The sequence below is a fragment of the Perca flavescens genome, unplaced genomic scaffold (genome assembly GCF_004354835.1).
Source record: "Perca flavescens isolate YP-PL-M2 unplaced genomic scaffold, PFLA_1.0 EPR50_1.1_unplaced_scaf_2, whole genome shotgun sequence".
Taxonomy (NCBI): domain Eukaryota; kingdom Metazoa; phylum Chordata; class Actinopteri; order Perciformes; family Percidae; genus Perca; species Perca flavescens.
Genome location: NW_021166625.1, coordinates 228,354 through 245,853, shown reverse-complemented (window position 1 = coordinate 245,853; position 17,500 = coordinate 228,354). Strand labels below are relative to the sequence as shown.

At 42.2% G+C, this 17,500-nt stretch overlaps 1 protein-coding gene and 2 long non-coding RNA genes across 3 annotated transcripts in view; 1 reads left to right on the top strand and 2 right to left on the bottom strand.

The window, feature by feature from the left end:
* Positions 1-334, bottom strand: part of LOC114551578 (NLR family CARD domain-containing protein 3-like) — a gene marked incomplete at its 5' end in the record, with an annotated part of 63,306 nt that extends 62,972 nt beyond the window's left edge. Inside the window, 1 exon segment of the mRNA XM_028572598.1 lies at positions 306-334. Within this exon segment, the coding sequence (XP_028428399.1) occupies positions 306-334 (29 nt within the window).
* Positions 335-1,020: 686 nt separating this feature from the next.
* LOC114551586 (uncharacterized) lies at positions 1,021-17,480 on the bottom strand. Its single transcript, XR_003691932.1, has 3 exons — positions 17,328-17,480; positions 16,218-16,377; positions 1,021-1,092 (listed from the first exon to the last, which is right to left on the bottom strand). It is a non-coding gene; the product is annotated as an uncharacterized LOC114551586 (long non-coding RNA).
* Positions 15,258-16,421, top strand: LOC114551596 (uncharacterized). The gene is made up of 3 exons (XR_003691944.1): positions 15,258-15,313; positions 15,507-15,603; positions 16,152-16,421. It is a non-coding gene; the product is annotated as an uncharacterized LOC114551596 (long non-coding RNA).
* Positions 17,481-17,500: the final 20 nt, after the last annotated feature.

The window sequence follows — 17,500 nt, the reverse complement described above, 5'->3', positions numbered from 1 at the left end:
GAGATACAAGTTGCAACTAAAACAAGATTAACACAAAGTAGTTCAATAAACTATACAAAAAACTGGGTTAAAAAGCTAAAACATCAGATAATATATTGGACCAAACCAGGTCCAATATTAAATTGAGATCTAGAGTTGAAGACTGGTCTTTTTGGACATTTTCATTTCAGTTTCACAAAAAATGTGAGAATAGAAATATGTGATGAAGAAAGATGCTGAAAATAAATTCAAAACGTTCTCTGGATACATAATTTTGAAAAAATGAATCAACATGAATCAGCAATATTATAATATTAACAGCTTACCTCTTTCCAGCAGAGGGTTGTTGACCATGAATTTAAAGTTAATATAGAGATCATTTGACCAGTCACTCTTGAAGGACACACAGCTGGGTTCAGGTTCAGCAGAGTCTGGTCTTTGATGGATCCTGTTAGACAGAGAGTAAGACCAACAGGGATGGAAATTCACTTTTTAGTGTTCAGACACAAAAACTGCTGGAGATACAAGCAGCAACTAAAACAAGATTAACACAAAGAAGTTCAATAAACTATACAAAAAACTGGGTTAAAAAGCTAAAACATCAGATAATATATTTGACCAAACCAGATCCAATATTTACCTAAAGTCAAGAGTTGAAGACTGGCTTAACTGGAAAACTTTCAAATGTGAGAATATAAATGCATGTGAAGAAGAAAGATGCTGAAAATAAACTCCATAAACTTCTCTGGAAACATAAAAGTTAAAACATGATTTAGGAATATTATAATATTAACAGCTTACCTCTTCTCAGCAGAGGGTTGCTCTCCTTTAAAGTTAATATCACGTTTAGGTGAACTTCTTAACATTTCAATTTCCCTTTCAATTTGCAGCTTCTGCCTTTCAAGTCTCTCCATCTCTCCATCTCTCTCCTCCATTTCTACTCGCCCCTCCCTTAAAGGTCTTTTTTTATTAAAGTAGTGGTATCTCCATGGACTTCATGGACAAACACTGGGTTCATGGACACACAGCAGGTCCAGGTCAGTCAGGTCCAGGGGGTCAGGTTCAGGTTCAGGTTCAGGTCCAGGTTCAGGAGGGTCTTGCCTCTGATGGGTCCTGTTAGAAAGAGAGGAAGACCACTTTTTAATCTCCAGAAACAGAAGCTGCTGCAGAAACTAGAAGCTCTCAAGCAGAAAATAAAGTCTGAATCTCTTCACTGAATGATTTCTGCTCTCTGATCATCCTGCTCTGTGATTCATTCTCTTTCTGGGAGAACAGGATCATTGGAAAGACTCCAGGGGCCTCATTTATTAAACCTGTTACGCAAGAAAAAGTTGCGTGAAGCAGGTTGAAATTTGTCGTCGCAATAGTCGGGATTTATAAAGAATTTCCATGCGTAAAAATGTTCCCAGTTTACCGCAACCTTTTGACCACACGTGTGATCGTCCCCTTTTAGCTATCGCTTTAAAACAAAGCGAAAGCTAAAAGGGGACTTTTTCTGTAGCAGCTCCTAAATTGTGGAACGATTTACCTTTGAACATTAGACAGGCATCTTCACTTTAAGTCTCTTCTTAAAACCCACCTTTATTCTTTGGCCTTTGAAAACTGAAATTGACAATTCATGTCTGGTTATATTGATCGTATTGGTTCTTTTTATTGTTTTTTGTATCATGTGAGTTTTGTATTTAGGGCTTTTATGAAATCATTTATTGTACAGCACTTTGTGTCCTCTTTGGATTTTAAAGTGCTCTATAAATACATTTTTGATTGATTGATTGACTGATTGATTGATCGTGCGTAATGCTCCCAAGGTTTTGTAGACTGCGTTTTAGTGAACTCCGATGGTATGCCCGTTTTCCGAACCTAACCCAGTTTTTATTTTCCTGAACCCAACAATCCCGTTCTCTCCAAGCCGACCCAGAGCCGGTCACAGAGCCCGGAGAGAGGATCCTCCCACACCGAGCAGCGGAGGAAATGCACTTTTCTTCCACTGCTCTCCCCTGCCTCCCCCGTGAAATGCGTTGTTTGTTTGATGTGTATCTGTGTGTGTGTGTGTGTGTGTGTGTGTGTGTGTGTGTGTGTGTGTGTGTGTGTGTGTGTGTGTGTGTGTGAATGTGACATGTTTTCTGCACCTGCTATTCACCACACAAAGTTACCAAATTTTTACATTTCAAGCACTTTCACCTGTTTTGCAACAATAATGATCCAAAATCTTGTTTCTATTTTTACCTTTTTAATAATTGAATTTCCTTTCTCACAAAAAACGAAAATGATCATATGATCATAAATGTGATCTCACAGGGGGTAAATGGCAAATATGAACCATAAATGATGTATCATTGGTAATTGAGCTAAATCTGTTACATGACATTATTAAGTTTGTGTAACAAAAATATGAACACTACACAAGGGTTAAGGCCTCCAAACTGGATTTTGTTTCTATGTCCTACCTCTGTTAGGAGCACATCGATCTCACAATCACTGAATCGGGTTTTGTCCCCATTTTTCTGTTTCGTGATTGGTGATCAAGGGCTCCTTTCAAGGCTGGAATATTCACTGATTGATTAACATGGACCTTATTAGGACAAATATGGGACGACCCTGGGAGGAGCGTGAGGCTCGTGCACGACCGCATAAGGGTAACGCATGTTCATATTTACAACGAGAAGAGTGCGTGCCAGTGTGCGCAAGGGTGTTATAAATCAGAATATTGTTTTTTGCGCACGGAAATTCTGACTTTTTGCGCACTAAATCTTTCAAAATCTTTCAAAACTAAATCTTTTTCAAAATAGAATCTACGCACAGTTTTATAAATGAGGCCCCAGGACTAATGTCATCTTTCTGTCCTCTAATGGAGACAAGACTCCAGGACTAATGTCATCTTTCTGTCCTCTAATGGAGACAAGACTCCAGGACTAATGTCATCTTTCTGTCCTCTAATGGAGACAAGACTCCAGGACTAATGTCATCTTTCTGTCCTCTAATGGAGACAAGACTCCAGGACTAATGTCATCTTTCTGTCCTCTAATGGAGACAAGACTCCAGGACTAATGTCATCTTTCTGTCCTCTAATGGAGACAAGACTCCATTATGACAATCAATCTCCCCTTTCTGTCCTGTGTATCGAATGTAAAAACAGGATTTAAAGTGGAGCTTTTGCATGAGTCTTTGAGGAGAAACTCTTGTTTTACAGACCTGGGGTCTCATTTATAAACGTGGCGTACGCACAAAACAGGCTGAAAATGTGCGTACGCCACTTCCCACGCAAAGGTTGTGATTTATAAAAAACAAACTTGACGGGAGAATGTTTGGTCCTCCACGCAAACTCTGACCCATGCGTACGCACATTTTGGAGACAAAATAGGAATTGGTGACGCAGATGGTGAGGTGGTGAACTGAAGTCAGACTGCAGAAAGTACATGTGGGAATAACAATTACTCTTAATATGTTTAAGTATTAATGCCTCACGCACATTTCTTCACACCATATGAAGATTAAATCCAGCAGTGTTATTTGTGCTTGTACTGAGTGATAATTGTTCCATAAACACCTCCAACTCAAATCTTAAATCAAACCATCACATTGTCCACTACGGAGTGCAGGAGGAGGAGATGGCCCGACTGCATGGAATACAGGATAGCATCAAATACCCTACCATTAGATAACTGCACAACACAGTGTACATAACTAAATATCTGTCTTTAAAACTGTGCATATATCATCAAATGTCTGGAAATACAGCCGTTAAGCTCTTGCGCAATCGTTACCCTTAATGTCCTCGTTATCGGTCTAAAACTTTAATAGGCTACTGTTCATAACAAAACCTTCATGAAGAAAAGTGGGTTTGCCTATTACATTTCGATTTCAAATTGTATCTCGGGGTGGGGGATACCACTAGTTGTTGCTGTAATTTTAGCAAGGTGTTAACAATCACAAATTGTTGTAGACTAAACATAAATACTGCGGTGAACCTGTGCGTAATGCTGCATGATGGCCCTGCTGGCCCTGCAGGAGGACTACGCTAATGGAAGAATCAGGAGAAAAAGAGACTTCAGGGACCATGACGATGACTATGAATATTAAATTTAAATATAGCTGTAATAGTAATATAGCTGTAATAGTAATATAGCTGCGCTCTTGGATCTATGTACTGAATTGGGTCCAGTAGAGAGGGCAACGCACCAGAACCGGGCCATCCCGGTCCAAATACAGGTCCTCGCCACTCTGGGTGAAACCGGCTGTTTCCAGAGGGAAATGTCAGACAGCTAAGTATTTTTTTTTTTATATAAATATTATATATAATCTTCAACTTCATCACTAAGGCTTGTTTGGATATAATATATAGTTCTGTTAAATCTTATTATATACATCTGTTATATCAAAGCTATCCCAGTACCGTAATACCTGCTGTTTTAATTTTATTAATAATGGTAGTCTATAGACAACAGGACAACAGGGCCGAAATTATAATTCAATTGGCAGCAATTCCCGAGCGTCTGAGTTTTTTTTTTTTTTTTCTCCACCAGCTGTCATGATTCGCATGATTCGGTGTAACGAAAGAACAACTGCCAGGGTCATTAACATACTGATCAGCATTCACGAGATGCTTTACATTGACTATTTATGGTTAAAAATGGGCGTGTACAGGGCGGGATAAGAGGCTGATCCACGTACGCACGCTTGTAGGTAATCTGTGATTTATAAAGGGAACATTGCTTACAGGTGTGCATACACACGGTTTTATAAATCTGACTTTTTTTTTGGCGTACGCCATTTTAGGCTTTTTGGGCGACGTACACTTTATTAAAGCTACTACTACACACCGTTTTATAAATGAGACCCTGGGGCCTCATGTATAAAAGACTGCAGCTTTCATACCAGAAGATGGCGTACGGCCAAAACTTGAAAAGTACCGACGCACAGAAATATTCACATGTATAAAACCGGTCTTACGCCAGGTCCTGAGCACCTTTCCTTTATACATCACAATCAACGTGAAATTGAGCGCACGTGAACGAGCCACCGACCCCGCCTTGCCTCCTCCCATAAATGAATATGGAAATTACTATAAATGCGTCCCCGACGTCATTCTTTATCCAATCACAACGGGTCATCCCGCTGCAGACAAAAAAAAAAAAAACTTCACTGACTGAGGTTGAGGTGCTGATCGTGGAGGCGAGAAAAAACAAAAGTTCTGTTTGGAGGTTTGTCATCTTGGATAAGCAATAAAAGAAAATGCCCAGAATGGCAAATGGTGACCGGGCGGTGAATGCACCAAACCATGGCAGAATAATAAAAAAAAAGAAGTCTATATCGAGGCAAAGGGCAAATCAAAGAATAGTGGCAGCAGTTACACAACAACATGCATCTCAGTGTCAGTGCCACACCAGTTACACAACAACATGCATCTCAGTGTCAGTGCAAATTACGCACAATAAGCAGTTTGAACTCACTGATGTAATGCCATTTATTTTATTTATTAAGTGTTAGTAGCTCAGTGAGACTGAGTCCAGCGCGAGGGAGACCTGACTCAGAGGAGGAGAGGTTAGTGAGACCAGAGGAGGAGAGGTTAGTGAGACCAGACTCAGAGGAGGAGAGGTTAGTGAGACCAGACTCAGAGGAGGAGAGGTTAGTGAGACCAGACTCAGAGGAGGAGAGGTTAGTGAGACCAGACTCAGAGGAGGAGAGGTTAGTTCAGAGGAGGAGAGGTGAGACCAGACTCAGAGGAGGAGAGGTTAGTGAGACCAGACTCAGAGGAGGAGAGGTTAGTGAGACCAGACTCAGAGGAGGAGGAGAGGTGAGACCAGACTCAGAGGAGGAGAGGTTAGTGAGACCAGACTCAGAGGAGGAGAGGTTAGTGAGACCAGACCAGAGACCAGAGGAGGAGAGGTTAGTGACCAGACTCAGAGAGAGAGGAGAGGTTAGTGAGACCAGACTCAGAGGAGGAGAGGTTAGTGAGACCAGACTCAGGAGGAGGAGAGACTCAGAGGTTAGTAGTGAGAGAGGACTCAGAGGAGGAGAGGTTAGTGAGACCAGACTCAGAGGAGGAGAGGTTAGTGAGACCAGACTCAGGAGGAGGAGAGGTCAGAGTGAGAGACTCAGAGGAGGAGAGGTTAGTGAGACCAGACTCAGAGGAGGAGAGGTTAGTGAGACCAGACTCAGAGGAGGAGAGGTTAGTGAGACCAGACTCAGGAGGAGGAGAGACCAGAGTGAGAGGAGAGACCAGAGGAGGAGGAGAGGTTAGTGAGACCAGACTCAGAGGAGGAGAGGTTAGTGAGACCAGACTCAGAGGAGGAGAGGTTAGTGAGACCAGACTCAGAGGAGGAGAGGTTAGTGAGACCTGACTCAGAGGAGGAGGAGAGACTTAGTGAGAGACTCAGAGGAGGAGAGGTTAGTGAGACCAGACTCAGAGGGTTAGTGAGACCAGAGGTTAGTGAGACCAGACTCAGAGGAGGAGAGGTTAGTGAGACCAGACTCAGAGGAGGAGAGGAGGAGGAGAGGTTAGTGAGACCAGACTCAGAGGAGAGGTTAGTGAGACCAGACTCAGAGGAGAGGTTAGTGAGACCAGACTCAGAGGAGGAGAGGTTAGTGAGGCCAGACTCAGAGGAGGAGAGGTTAGTGAGACCAGACTCAGAGGAGGAGGAGAGACCAGACTCAGAGGAGGGAGAGGTTAGTGAGACCAGACTCAGAGGAGGAGAGGTTAGTGAGACCAGACTCAGAGGAGGAGAGGTTAGTGAGACCAGACTCAGAGGAGGAGAGGTTAGTGAGACCAGACCAGACTCAGAGGACTCAGAGGAGAGGTTAGTGAGACCAGACTCAGAGGAGGGAGGTTAGTGAGACCAGACTCAGAGGAGGAGAGGTTAGTGAGACCAGACTCAGAGGAGGAGAGGTTAGTGAGACCAGACTCAGAGGAGGAGGAGAGGTTAGTGAGACCAGACTCAGAGGAGGAGAGGTTAGTGAGACCAGACTCAGAGGAGGAGAGGTTAGTGAGACCAGACTCAGAGGAGGAGAGGAGAGGTTAAAAAGTGAGACCAGACTCAGAGGAGGAGAGGTAAGGTGAGACCAGACTCAGAGGAGGAGAGGTTAGTGAGACCAGACTCAGAGGAGGAGAGGTTAGTGAGACCAGACTCAGAGAGGAGAGGTTAGTGAGACCAGACTCAGAGGAGGGAGGTGAGGTTTGAGACCAGACTCAGATGGGAGAGGTTAGTGAGACCAGACTTTAAGTTGAGACCAGACTCAGAGGAGGAGAGGTTAGTGAGACCTGACTCAGAGGAGGAGAGGTTAGTGAGACCAGCGTCTCCACGGCAGGTGACAGTAGTGAGACCAGACGGATGCGCCACGACCATGCATCAAATAATGAAATAATGAAATCATAAATATGACTAAAGTAACAGACATATGTGCAGAATGTAGAAAGTGTTTGGTGGACCGGTACACCTTGTTCACTTAACAGCCTACAGATCATCCACGGGATCAATTACGCATCACATGAGTTAGCCCCCCCGACACAGCGTTGTTCCTGGGGAGATGGATCCGTGCGTTCTGCCTCCTGTGTGCCATGGATGTCTGAGCCTCAGCAACTAAAGACTCAGACACTATAGACACATTTTCCGTGCCGATCTTTTTGTTGCCAGTGTAACTGTCTGAGGGACAGTGTTATAAAGATTTGCTCGTTTGGTCTATATTTCTGATAATTTCATATTAAAAAAACATAAAAAATTTAATAAATAAGAGTTTAAAAAGGGGATGTTCAATTTAAAATTGTACAAAATGTTTTACTTTAAAAAAGTGGGTTTGAATGTTGTTCTGTAGTACAAAAATGGAGGTCAAATTTTAATGAAGGCCACACCTGTTGCATTTTAAAATAAGTGGGTTTAAGATTATGCACGGTTTGTAATTTTCTTGTATTTCAGCCTTGTCACATTTATGTTTAAATTGTTGTACTTTCTTTACATTTAATTTTGTTGTGGAGTTTCAGAAACTGTGAAATGACTGGTGGAATTGCATTTGACTTATGAAGGCCACATGTGTTTGCATTTTAGGTGAAGACAGAAACAAATGAACAAGGACATGTATGAAGAGTCTAAAATTGGAGAGTATTTACAGTGAAAAAAGAGCAGCATGGCCAAGTGTCTAAAGTGAGAGTCTTACTAAAGAGCAAGAGAGAGAGAGAGAGAGAGAGAGAGAGAGAGAGAGAGAGAGAAGCATCGTTGAGGCAGCGTGTGACCGGACAAGAAGCGAGAGAAGTGGCGAGCTGATCCACGGAAGAAGGAAGGAGAGTCGTTCCTGAGACAGGGCGGAGAGTGCCGCGATTTCGCCAATAGAGGCCCCCACAGCGAGGACTAGCTCCGCAAATACCCTCTACTGGCCAGAGTGCAGAAACTGTTTCGTCCAGTGCTGTCAACACAAAACGGGCGGCTCCACAGACAGCGCCAGGTTTGATTGTGCTACTCTGTGCTTCTTTATGGACCTTTGTACAGTTTGAAAGAAGGGACTTGATAAACAAACTACTGGTTCATTAAGAGAGATTCGCTCATTAATCCTTATAAAAAAAAAAAAAAAAAAGAAAAAACTGGTTTATTAACGATAGGGTACTTTATTTGTTTTTATAGCCCAACTGTTGTTCCTGAGTTATCAGTGTAGGCCTAATTGTTATTAATGTTTTAATGTTATTGGTAATAGCTTTCATCTGAGAGTTCAAATACTCTTAACGAGTTGAGTGAATAGAAATAGTAGTCGATCGCAATGATAACTACATAGTTGTAAAGGGTTTACCTGTACAGTTAGTAATAATTTGATGTATACAGCGCATTTTCCAAAATCTGTGAAATGTCAGTTCAGGATGAAAAATCACCAAGTGCCAAATTAAGTGAAAAAATAGAGTCCCTGCAAAAGGAGTTAAGCAGTTTGAGAGTACAGTTAAAGGCACAAACAGAGGAAGCTGAAAGGGAGAGACTAGAAATATGTATAGGTGAAATTCTTGCTAAAATAGAGATACTAAAAATATCAACAGTTGAGCCTAGCTCTAACACCTCCCAGACAGACAACCTCAGGAGATCTTCACGAGAGAGAAAGTTAACCCCAAAAATGCTGGAGCTGAAGCAACAAGAGACCTCTCAAAATGAGGGTAAATTCATAACACTGTATGAAAAATGGAAAGAGCAGGTTAAAGCTGCACGCATCAATCTTAAAGATGAGTGCTCTGATGAAGACTTGAGTGAAATGATGGATGCCGTGGAAGGGCTAGAGAAACAAGTTAAAGATGCGTACGTAAATGTACGATCTCAATCAACACCCTCTACTGAGATTAGAAGGAAGGTGGATTCCTGCTCAGCGGTATCAAGAGACTTGATGGAGCTAATGAAGGTACGCATGAGTGAAGTAGGGCAAGAGGAATTTGATGCTAAAGCAGAAAACGCAAGACTTCATGTGATACTGGATAGAGAGTATGCCCAGTCAATATTTGGGTCTTCAAAGACCAAATCTACGGTTCGTAGCCACCACTCAAACCGTTCTTCACAGTCATCAGAACAGCAAAGCATAACAGCAAAAAGGGCGGAGTGCGCAGCGCAGCTGGCCGCAAAGAAGGTTGAAATAAATATGGAGGAGGCAATTGCTGCACAAAAGCAAGAACTTAAAAGACTGGAAAACCAGAGAGATCTTAATGTGATAGCTGCTAAGCTTAGGGCATACTCTGAAGCGGACTCAAATGAGATTTGCAGCGAAGACCAAGCAACACCTCCAGTACCACGTAAAGAAATTAAAAAAGAAAAAACGCATAAGAATGATGATGAACAAACAACCAATACTAGCAAGGAATCATCATTAGTACAAGCCCTGCATGATGCAATGTTTCTTACAAGACTTCCTACACCTGAACCCTCAGTCTTTTTAGGAGACCCACTTAAGTTCTTAGAGTGGAGAACAAATTTCAAAGCACTAATAGAACGTCGATGTATAAATCCAGTGGACAGGTTGTTTTACCTGCAGAAGTACATCGGTGGTGAGGCAAGATCCGTAGTAGAAGGAGCCTTCTACAGAAAGGATGATGAAGCTTACAATCAAGCATGGGAAGCATTGAATGCTCGATACGGCCATCCCTTTGTGATCCAGTGTGCATACAGAGAAAAATTGAACAACTGGCCTAAGATTGGCTCAAGAGAGTCAGTGAAATTAAGACAATTTAGTGATTTCCTGACAGCATGCAGCAACGCCATGCCTCACATCAAGGGACTCCAGGTATTGAATGACTGTGAGGAAAACCGAAAAGATCCTCCAGAAACTCCCAGATTGGTTGACCTCTCGCTGGAATCGCCATGTCACAAAGCAGCTGCGACAAACAGAGGAATATCCCAATTTCAAGGAGTTTGCAGACTTTTTAGCAAAGGAAGCAGATATAGCCTGCAATCCTGTGACATCCTTTCAAGCTTTAAAGTCTCCTGAAGAAAGGCCACTAAGAGATGTAAAACGTCCAAAGGCTAGTGCATTCAGTACAAATGTGAAAGCAGATACATCTGATAAATCAATGTCAAGTTTGAAAACAAACAGTGCTGTAGAGAACAGCTCAAAAGATTCAAATGGATCAAGGAAAGTGAGCATATCAGCATTCTCTTCTAACCCAGTAACATGCCTATGCTGTGGAGAGAGCCACTCCATCCACAAATGCCAGAAGCTCTCCGGTAAGCCTGCAGAGGAAAAGAAAAGGTTCAGATTAGACAATAACCTGTGCTTTGGTTGTCTTAGGAGGGGACACAATTCAAAGAACTGCAAGAATAAAGCAGCTTGTGGCATATGTAAGAAACCTCATCCAACACCACTTCACGAGGACCGATCTGCTACAGCAGACGATCTTCTTCTCATGCTATGCAAGCAGAAGAAAACACATCTTCCCTTTCCTGCTGCGTGGATAGAGGTGAAGGTGGGAGCACATCCATGATAGTGCCTGTTTGGATTTCTTCAGTCACCACCCCTGAAACAGAGACCTTAGTGTATGCCCTACTAGATACGCAGAGTAGCAACACCTTTGTAGACCAAGGGGTAAGTGAGAAGATGGGGGCGGGTTCAGAGCCAGTCAAGTTGAAGCTTACCACTATGATGGGAAAAGATTCCATTGTTCAGAGTGAAAGAGTCAGTGGGCTTAGAATTAGAGGGTTTACCTCAAAAGCTTTGTCAACTTGCCACCTGCTTACACCAGAGACTTCATTCCACTTGAACGTTCTCACATTCCTACCCCTGAAACTGCCAAAAGTGGAAACATTTGACCCAAATAGCACAGGAAATACCAGAGCTGATGGAGTGTGAGGTTGGACTCCTCATAGGCTATGATTGCCCCAGAGCCTTGGCTCCACGACGAGTCATAACAGGAGGTGACTGTGAGCCGTATGGTATCAAAACTGACCTGGGTTGGAGCATTGTTGGCAATTCATCTCAGGTTGCAAAGTCAACAGAAGTGACCGGTCTGTGCCATCGGGTATCTGTCAAGGAACTTCCACCATTGACACCAGCCAATGTCATCAGAGCCCTTGAAGCTGACTTCAAAGATACTAACCCAGGGGAAAAGAGCATATCACAAGATGACATTCAGTTCATGCATTTACTGAATGAAAAAATACACCAGAATGCAGATAGACACCTTGAGATGCCTCTTCCTTTTAAGACACGCCCACAACTGTCAGAAAATAAGCGTCTGGCTTTGGTGCGGCTGAAGCAGCTGAAGAGAAAATTTGAGAGAAATCCAAGATTCAAAGATGATTACATTAAGTTCATGGACAGTGTATTTAAAGATGGGGATGCAGAGAAAGCTGAGAACCAACCCAGGGCAGGAGATGTCTGGTATATTCCTCACCAGGGAGTATACCACCCTAGAAAACCAGAAAAAATTAGGGTTGTGTTTGATTGCTCAGCCAAGTATGAGGGCACAGCTCTGAATGATCACTTGTTAACCGGACCCGACCTCACAAACGGATTGACAGGAGTACTCTGCAGGTTCCGCAAACACCCAATCGCACTGATCTGTGATGTTGAAAAAATGTTCCATAGGTTCCATGTAAGCCCAGAGGATAGAGACTACTTACGATTCCTGTGGTGGGGAAAACGGTGATACAAAGACAGAGCCAAAAGAATATCGAATGCGGGTCCATCTGTTTGGAGCAGCATCTTCCAGGCTGCGCAAATTATGGAATGAAGTACCCGCAAGCAAAAATGAGAAGGAGTATCCCGCAGCAGCCAACTTCATAAGAAAGAATTTTTATGTTGATGACGGGTTGATCAGCGAGACTCTGTGGACACAGCCATCAAACTAGTCAGAGAAGCGCAAAATGTATGTGCGAAAGGGAGATTACATCTTCACAAGTTCATCTCAAACAACAGAGAAGTCTTGGAGTCTATCCCTGACAGGGAACTAGCCAGTGGAGTACAGGATGTGGATCTCAATCATGAGGAACTCCCAGTTCAGACTGTGTTGGGAGTGAAGTGGAGTGCGAACAGTGACACATTCTCCTTTAATGTTGCCCTGGATGAGAAGCCAGTGTCACGGCGGGGAATTCTCTCTACAGTCGCTTCTGTGTTTGACCCGCTAGGCTTCCTGGCTCCTTTCCTTCTGCTGGGAAAGAAAATACTGCAGGAGATGTGCCAAAAGGGCATTGGATGGGACGAACAACTGCCTGCAGAATTAAAGCCTCGATGGGAGAATTGGCTGAACAATCTACAGAATCTGCAGAAACTCCAGATCCCAAGATGCTTTGTTCCTGAAAACCTAGGGATGGTACAGAGAGGATTGAACTGCATCACTTCTCGGATGCAAGTAGTTATGGGGTACGGTCAGTGTTCATATATCCGAGTTGTGACAGAAGATAAAGTGCATTGCTCCTTAGTCATAGGTAAAGCTAGGGTTGCACCCACCAAAGTTGTAACTATACCTAGACTGGAGTTAACAGCTGCAGTGGTCTCCTCAGCAGTTGGCAGTATGTTAAAGGAGGAGCTGGAGCTCAAGATCGACCAAGAATACTTTTGGACAGACTCACAGGTAGTCTTAGGCTACATTAACAACGAGTCACGCAGGTTTCATGTTTTCGTTGCTAATCGAGTCCAACGAATCAGAGAAACAACAGACCCAGCCCAGTGGTACTACATTGACACTGACCAAAACCCGGCAGACCACGCTTCCAGAGGGCTCAAGGTGGCAGAGTTGATGAATTCATCGTGGTTCACTGGACCAAAATTCCTGTGGGAAAGAGAAATTGTCACCCAAAAGTCAAATCCACAGCTTATGGTGGGAGATCCAGAAGTCAAAGTAATACAAGCACTACAGACAGAAGTCGAGGAGGAAAACTTTCTGGAAAGACTTGGGCGCTTCTCAAAATGGCATACAACGTTGAATGTTGTTGCTCGAATCCAGAAACTGGCAAAAAGAGCAAAAACAGCAGAACCCATAAGTGTAGAAGACAGAAGGAAAGCCAGTCTTGTACTTGTGAAGTTAGCTCAAAAGAATGCCTTCAAAGAGGAAATACAAATGCTGAATCATGGTAAACTGCCACAAAACCATCAGTTGTTCCAGCTTGATCCGGTAATGCAAGACGGTGTTCTCAGAGTGGGAGGGTGAATAAAGAAGGCCTCCTTACCTCATGACTTGAAGCATCCGGTAATCTTACCAAGAGATGGGGTTATTACACCTCTGATCATAGGTTACTGTCATGAAAAAAGTCAGCATCAAGGCAGAGGACAGACTCTTAATGAGCTCAGAGCACATGGTTACTGGGTAGTGGGTGGCAGCAAAATTGTGGCAAGCTACATCAATGTGTCACATGCAGAAGAGCTCGCAGACCTACAGAAACACAAAAGATGGCAGATCTACCTCCTAACCGTGTCGATCCCTCACCACCATTCTCCTTCTGTGGGATGGATTGTTTTGGGCCCTTTCTGACTAAACAGGGTCGTAAAGAGCATAAGAGATATGGTCTGATATTCACCTGTCTGTCCTCAAGAGCAATCCACATTGAAATATTAGAAGATCTAACAACTGATGCCTTCATAAACGCACTGCGATGTTTTATAGCTATTCGTGGAGCTGTAAGACAAATCAGGTCAGATCGAGGGACAAATTTTGTTGGGGCTAAAAATGAACTCACAAAGGCCTTTAAAGAAGTTGATAAAGACAGGCTGACGTCTTACCTGGCTGAGAAACATTGTGACTTTATCATGAGCGTACCTGATGCTAGTCACATGGGAGGGGTTTGGGAGCGGCAGATAAGGACAGTTAGGGCGTCCCTCAGCAGCTGTGTCCTCTCCAAGAGTGCTGGAAGATTAGATGATGCTTCTTTAAGAACATTTTTCTATGAAGCGATGTCAATAGTAAACAGTCGTCCCCTCACTACTGACAGCATCAATGATCCCAAAAGTCTAGAACCACTTACTCCAAACCATTTGCTGACCATGAAAAGCTCTGTTCCGCTTCCTCCTCCAGGAAAATTTGTGGCAGAAGATGTGTATGCCAAGAAAAGGTGGCGCAGGGTACAGTACCTGACAGAACAATTCTGGAGTAGATGGAAGAAAGAGTATCTGACAAACATTATCCTCAGACAACGCTGGCACTCTGCAAGGCGTAATGTGCAGATTGGCGATATAGTCATTGTCAAAGAAGATGAGGTGCCCCGTAATGAGTGGAGAATTGGTAGGGTACTAGATGTGTGTAAAGATGAAGATGGGTTGGTGCGTAAAGTTACAATACAAATGGGAAACAGAAAGCTCAAGAAAGAGGGTCAAAGACTTACTAGCTCATCCATTTTTGAGCGACCTATTCATAAGTTAGTTGTACTTGTAGAAAACAATTAAAATTGTTGTAATGGAACTAATATCTAAGAACCTACAAGTAAGGAGAGTTTAAAGTGGCAGTGTTGACCTGCGAGGTATAAAATACCAGTTGTTTATTTCTGGAAATTACTAGATTTATTCAAATGCTTCCATAAATGTGTCATAAATCATAGTAATTTGATGGGAGTGTAACTGTCTGAGGGACAGTGTTATAAAGATTTGCTCGTTTGGTCTATATTTCTGATAATTTCATATTAAAAAAACATAAAAAATTTAATAAATAAGAGTTTAAAAAGGGGATGTTCAATTTAAAATTGTACAAAATGTTTTACTTTAAAATAAGTGGGTTTGAATGTTGTTCTGTAGTACAAATGTCATTTTTTATGTGGAGGTCAAATGACCAGAGTTTGATGAAGGCCACACCTGTTGCATTGTGGGTCGAAGACAGACAGAGAGAGCAAACGTGGGCAGAGAGAGACACATGTACGGCTTCAAATTAAGATTATGCACGGTTCAAGAGGCGCACACGGTAATTTTGCCCTTGTATTTCAGCCTTGTCACATTTATGTTTAATATTGTTGTACTTTCTTTACATTTAATGTATTGTTGTGAAGCTAACATTGTGGGCCCGTCTAGTTGTTGAAACGTGTTTCAGAGACTGTGAAATGACTGGTGGAATTGCATTTGACTTATTGTATTTTATGTGTTTATTTTTCTTTTAGTTTTCACGGTGTCTTACGATAAAACGTGGAAATAAATGAACAAGGACATCTGTATGATGCGTGGCCTTACTCAATTGGACCAGTGTATTTACAGCCAGTAAGATATTTCATGTATGGGGAATACAGAGGATGACTGAAAGTATTTTCTAAGTGGATTTATCATTTATTTCCCGTCCTCATGTTTAACAGAGATTACGTAACCTGCGAATTAAACAGTAGATAGTGTGAACGATGTGAAACATTTTCCACATAATATGATCAAACTTTTATGGAGTATCAGCGGATATAATTATATTTTTTCATAGACCACGTCACAAACGTATGCCAGTAACTGTAGTGGAAACTTTATTTTGTAATGTTTAGTGATTTTCGGCACTTTTCAGTTAGAATTCGCCACGTTACAGAGCCAGAAAAGACTTTGCGGACGGCCCGCACATTCTCACGTCAAGTTAATTTTTTATACATCACAAAGTGTCCGTGAAAACCAGCGTACGCAAGCTTTATACATGAGGCCCCTGGTGTTTGATTCCAGTAAATCACCAACATGTAGATTTATCTTCAACACAAGCGTTGTCTAAACTTTCTCAGGAAATAAGAAGTGAAGTAGAAACTTTATATTTATATATAATATATTTAACATTACAGAGCCAGAAACTAACCCTGAAGAGACCAAAGACTAAAGTGTTGTTAAAGTATCAAACAGCAACTTACAGTTTCTTCAAACAGTCCAAAGAGTTGATGAAGAAGAGTTGATGAAGAAGAGTTGATGAAGAAGAGGGTTTCTCTCCACCTGCAGAGAAATCTCTGACACAGGTGAGCTGTTTCCTGGAATGAGTCACAGCTCCACCTGTCAGGAAGCAGGCAGGAAGGGCTGCAACAGGAGCAGATTTTCACAATAAAAGGAAATTTGGACTAATGGAGCCAAGACTGAGAATCAATCTCTTTTCTGTCCTGTCAGTGTTTGTTCTAGGTTTTGTAGAAGACTGATGTCTGAATATTCAGTGGTGGGGAGTTTAGGGTTTGTCTTTAAAGAAAAGGTTACGTTTGTCAATAAAAAAATATGCAATTTTGCATAATGTTGGACTGTTAATATTACCATGTGTGTCTTAAATGTTGGAAAAGCTAGATCAGCTAATAAACAAATAACACTCAGAAAGATTAAAGACAAACTTAAAACTAAAGAAGTCTGACTACAATCATAAAATCTGAGAAAAGTTTAGTTTTAAAGATCACATTGACTTCACATTAATTCAGTTAGGTGGAACCTAAAACAGCTCCAATGGTAGAGAAACCCTGCCTGAGACGTTAAAAACAATTACATTAAAGACACTTCTCCTCCTCCACACATTACTACAACAGTAACAGAGGCATTTAGGTCACTACATTTTATTCTGAAAGGTCCCAGAGGAAACAGTAGAGTCCTGTTGTGTCTGACTTTAAGCTGGTGGAGACGACGGTGTGTTTTCTGACAGCAGGAGAAAGGCTCGGACCCCCCCCCCATCTTCAAACTCAGCTTCATTTAGATCTCAACTACACAGCTGTAAAGTTTCCTGACTGCAGCCTCACGGTTGGGACAGACAGACGTATAAACACCTGGCAAAGGATTTAAAACCTCCTCTGTAGTAGTTCATGTTACAACATGGAGATTCATCTTCAACACAAGAGTCATCTAAACTTTCTCAGGAAATAAGAAGTGAAATAGAAACATTATATTTATATAATGTATATATTTATTTATTATATGTAACATTACAGAGCCAGAAACTAACCCTGAAGAGACCAAAGACTAACGTATTGTTAAAGTATCAAACAGCAACTTACAGTTTCCTCAAACAGTCCAAAATGTCGACGTAGAACAACTCAGGTGAGTTGTTTCCTGATGCGTCACAGCTCCACCTGTCAGGAAGCAGACTTTCACAATAAGAGCTTTGTTTCTTCCAAAACAAAGTTTTCAGAAGTCTTCTGGTAGCTGTGAGAGAGAAATCTCAATCATT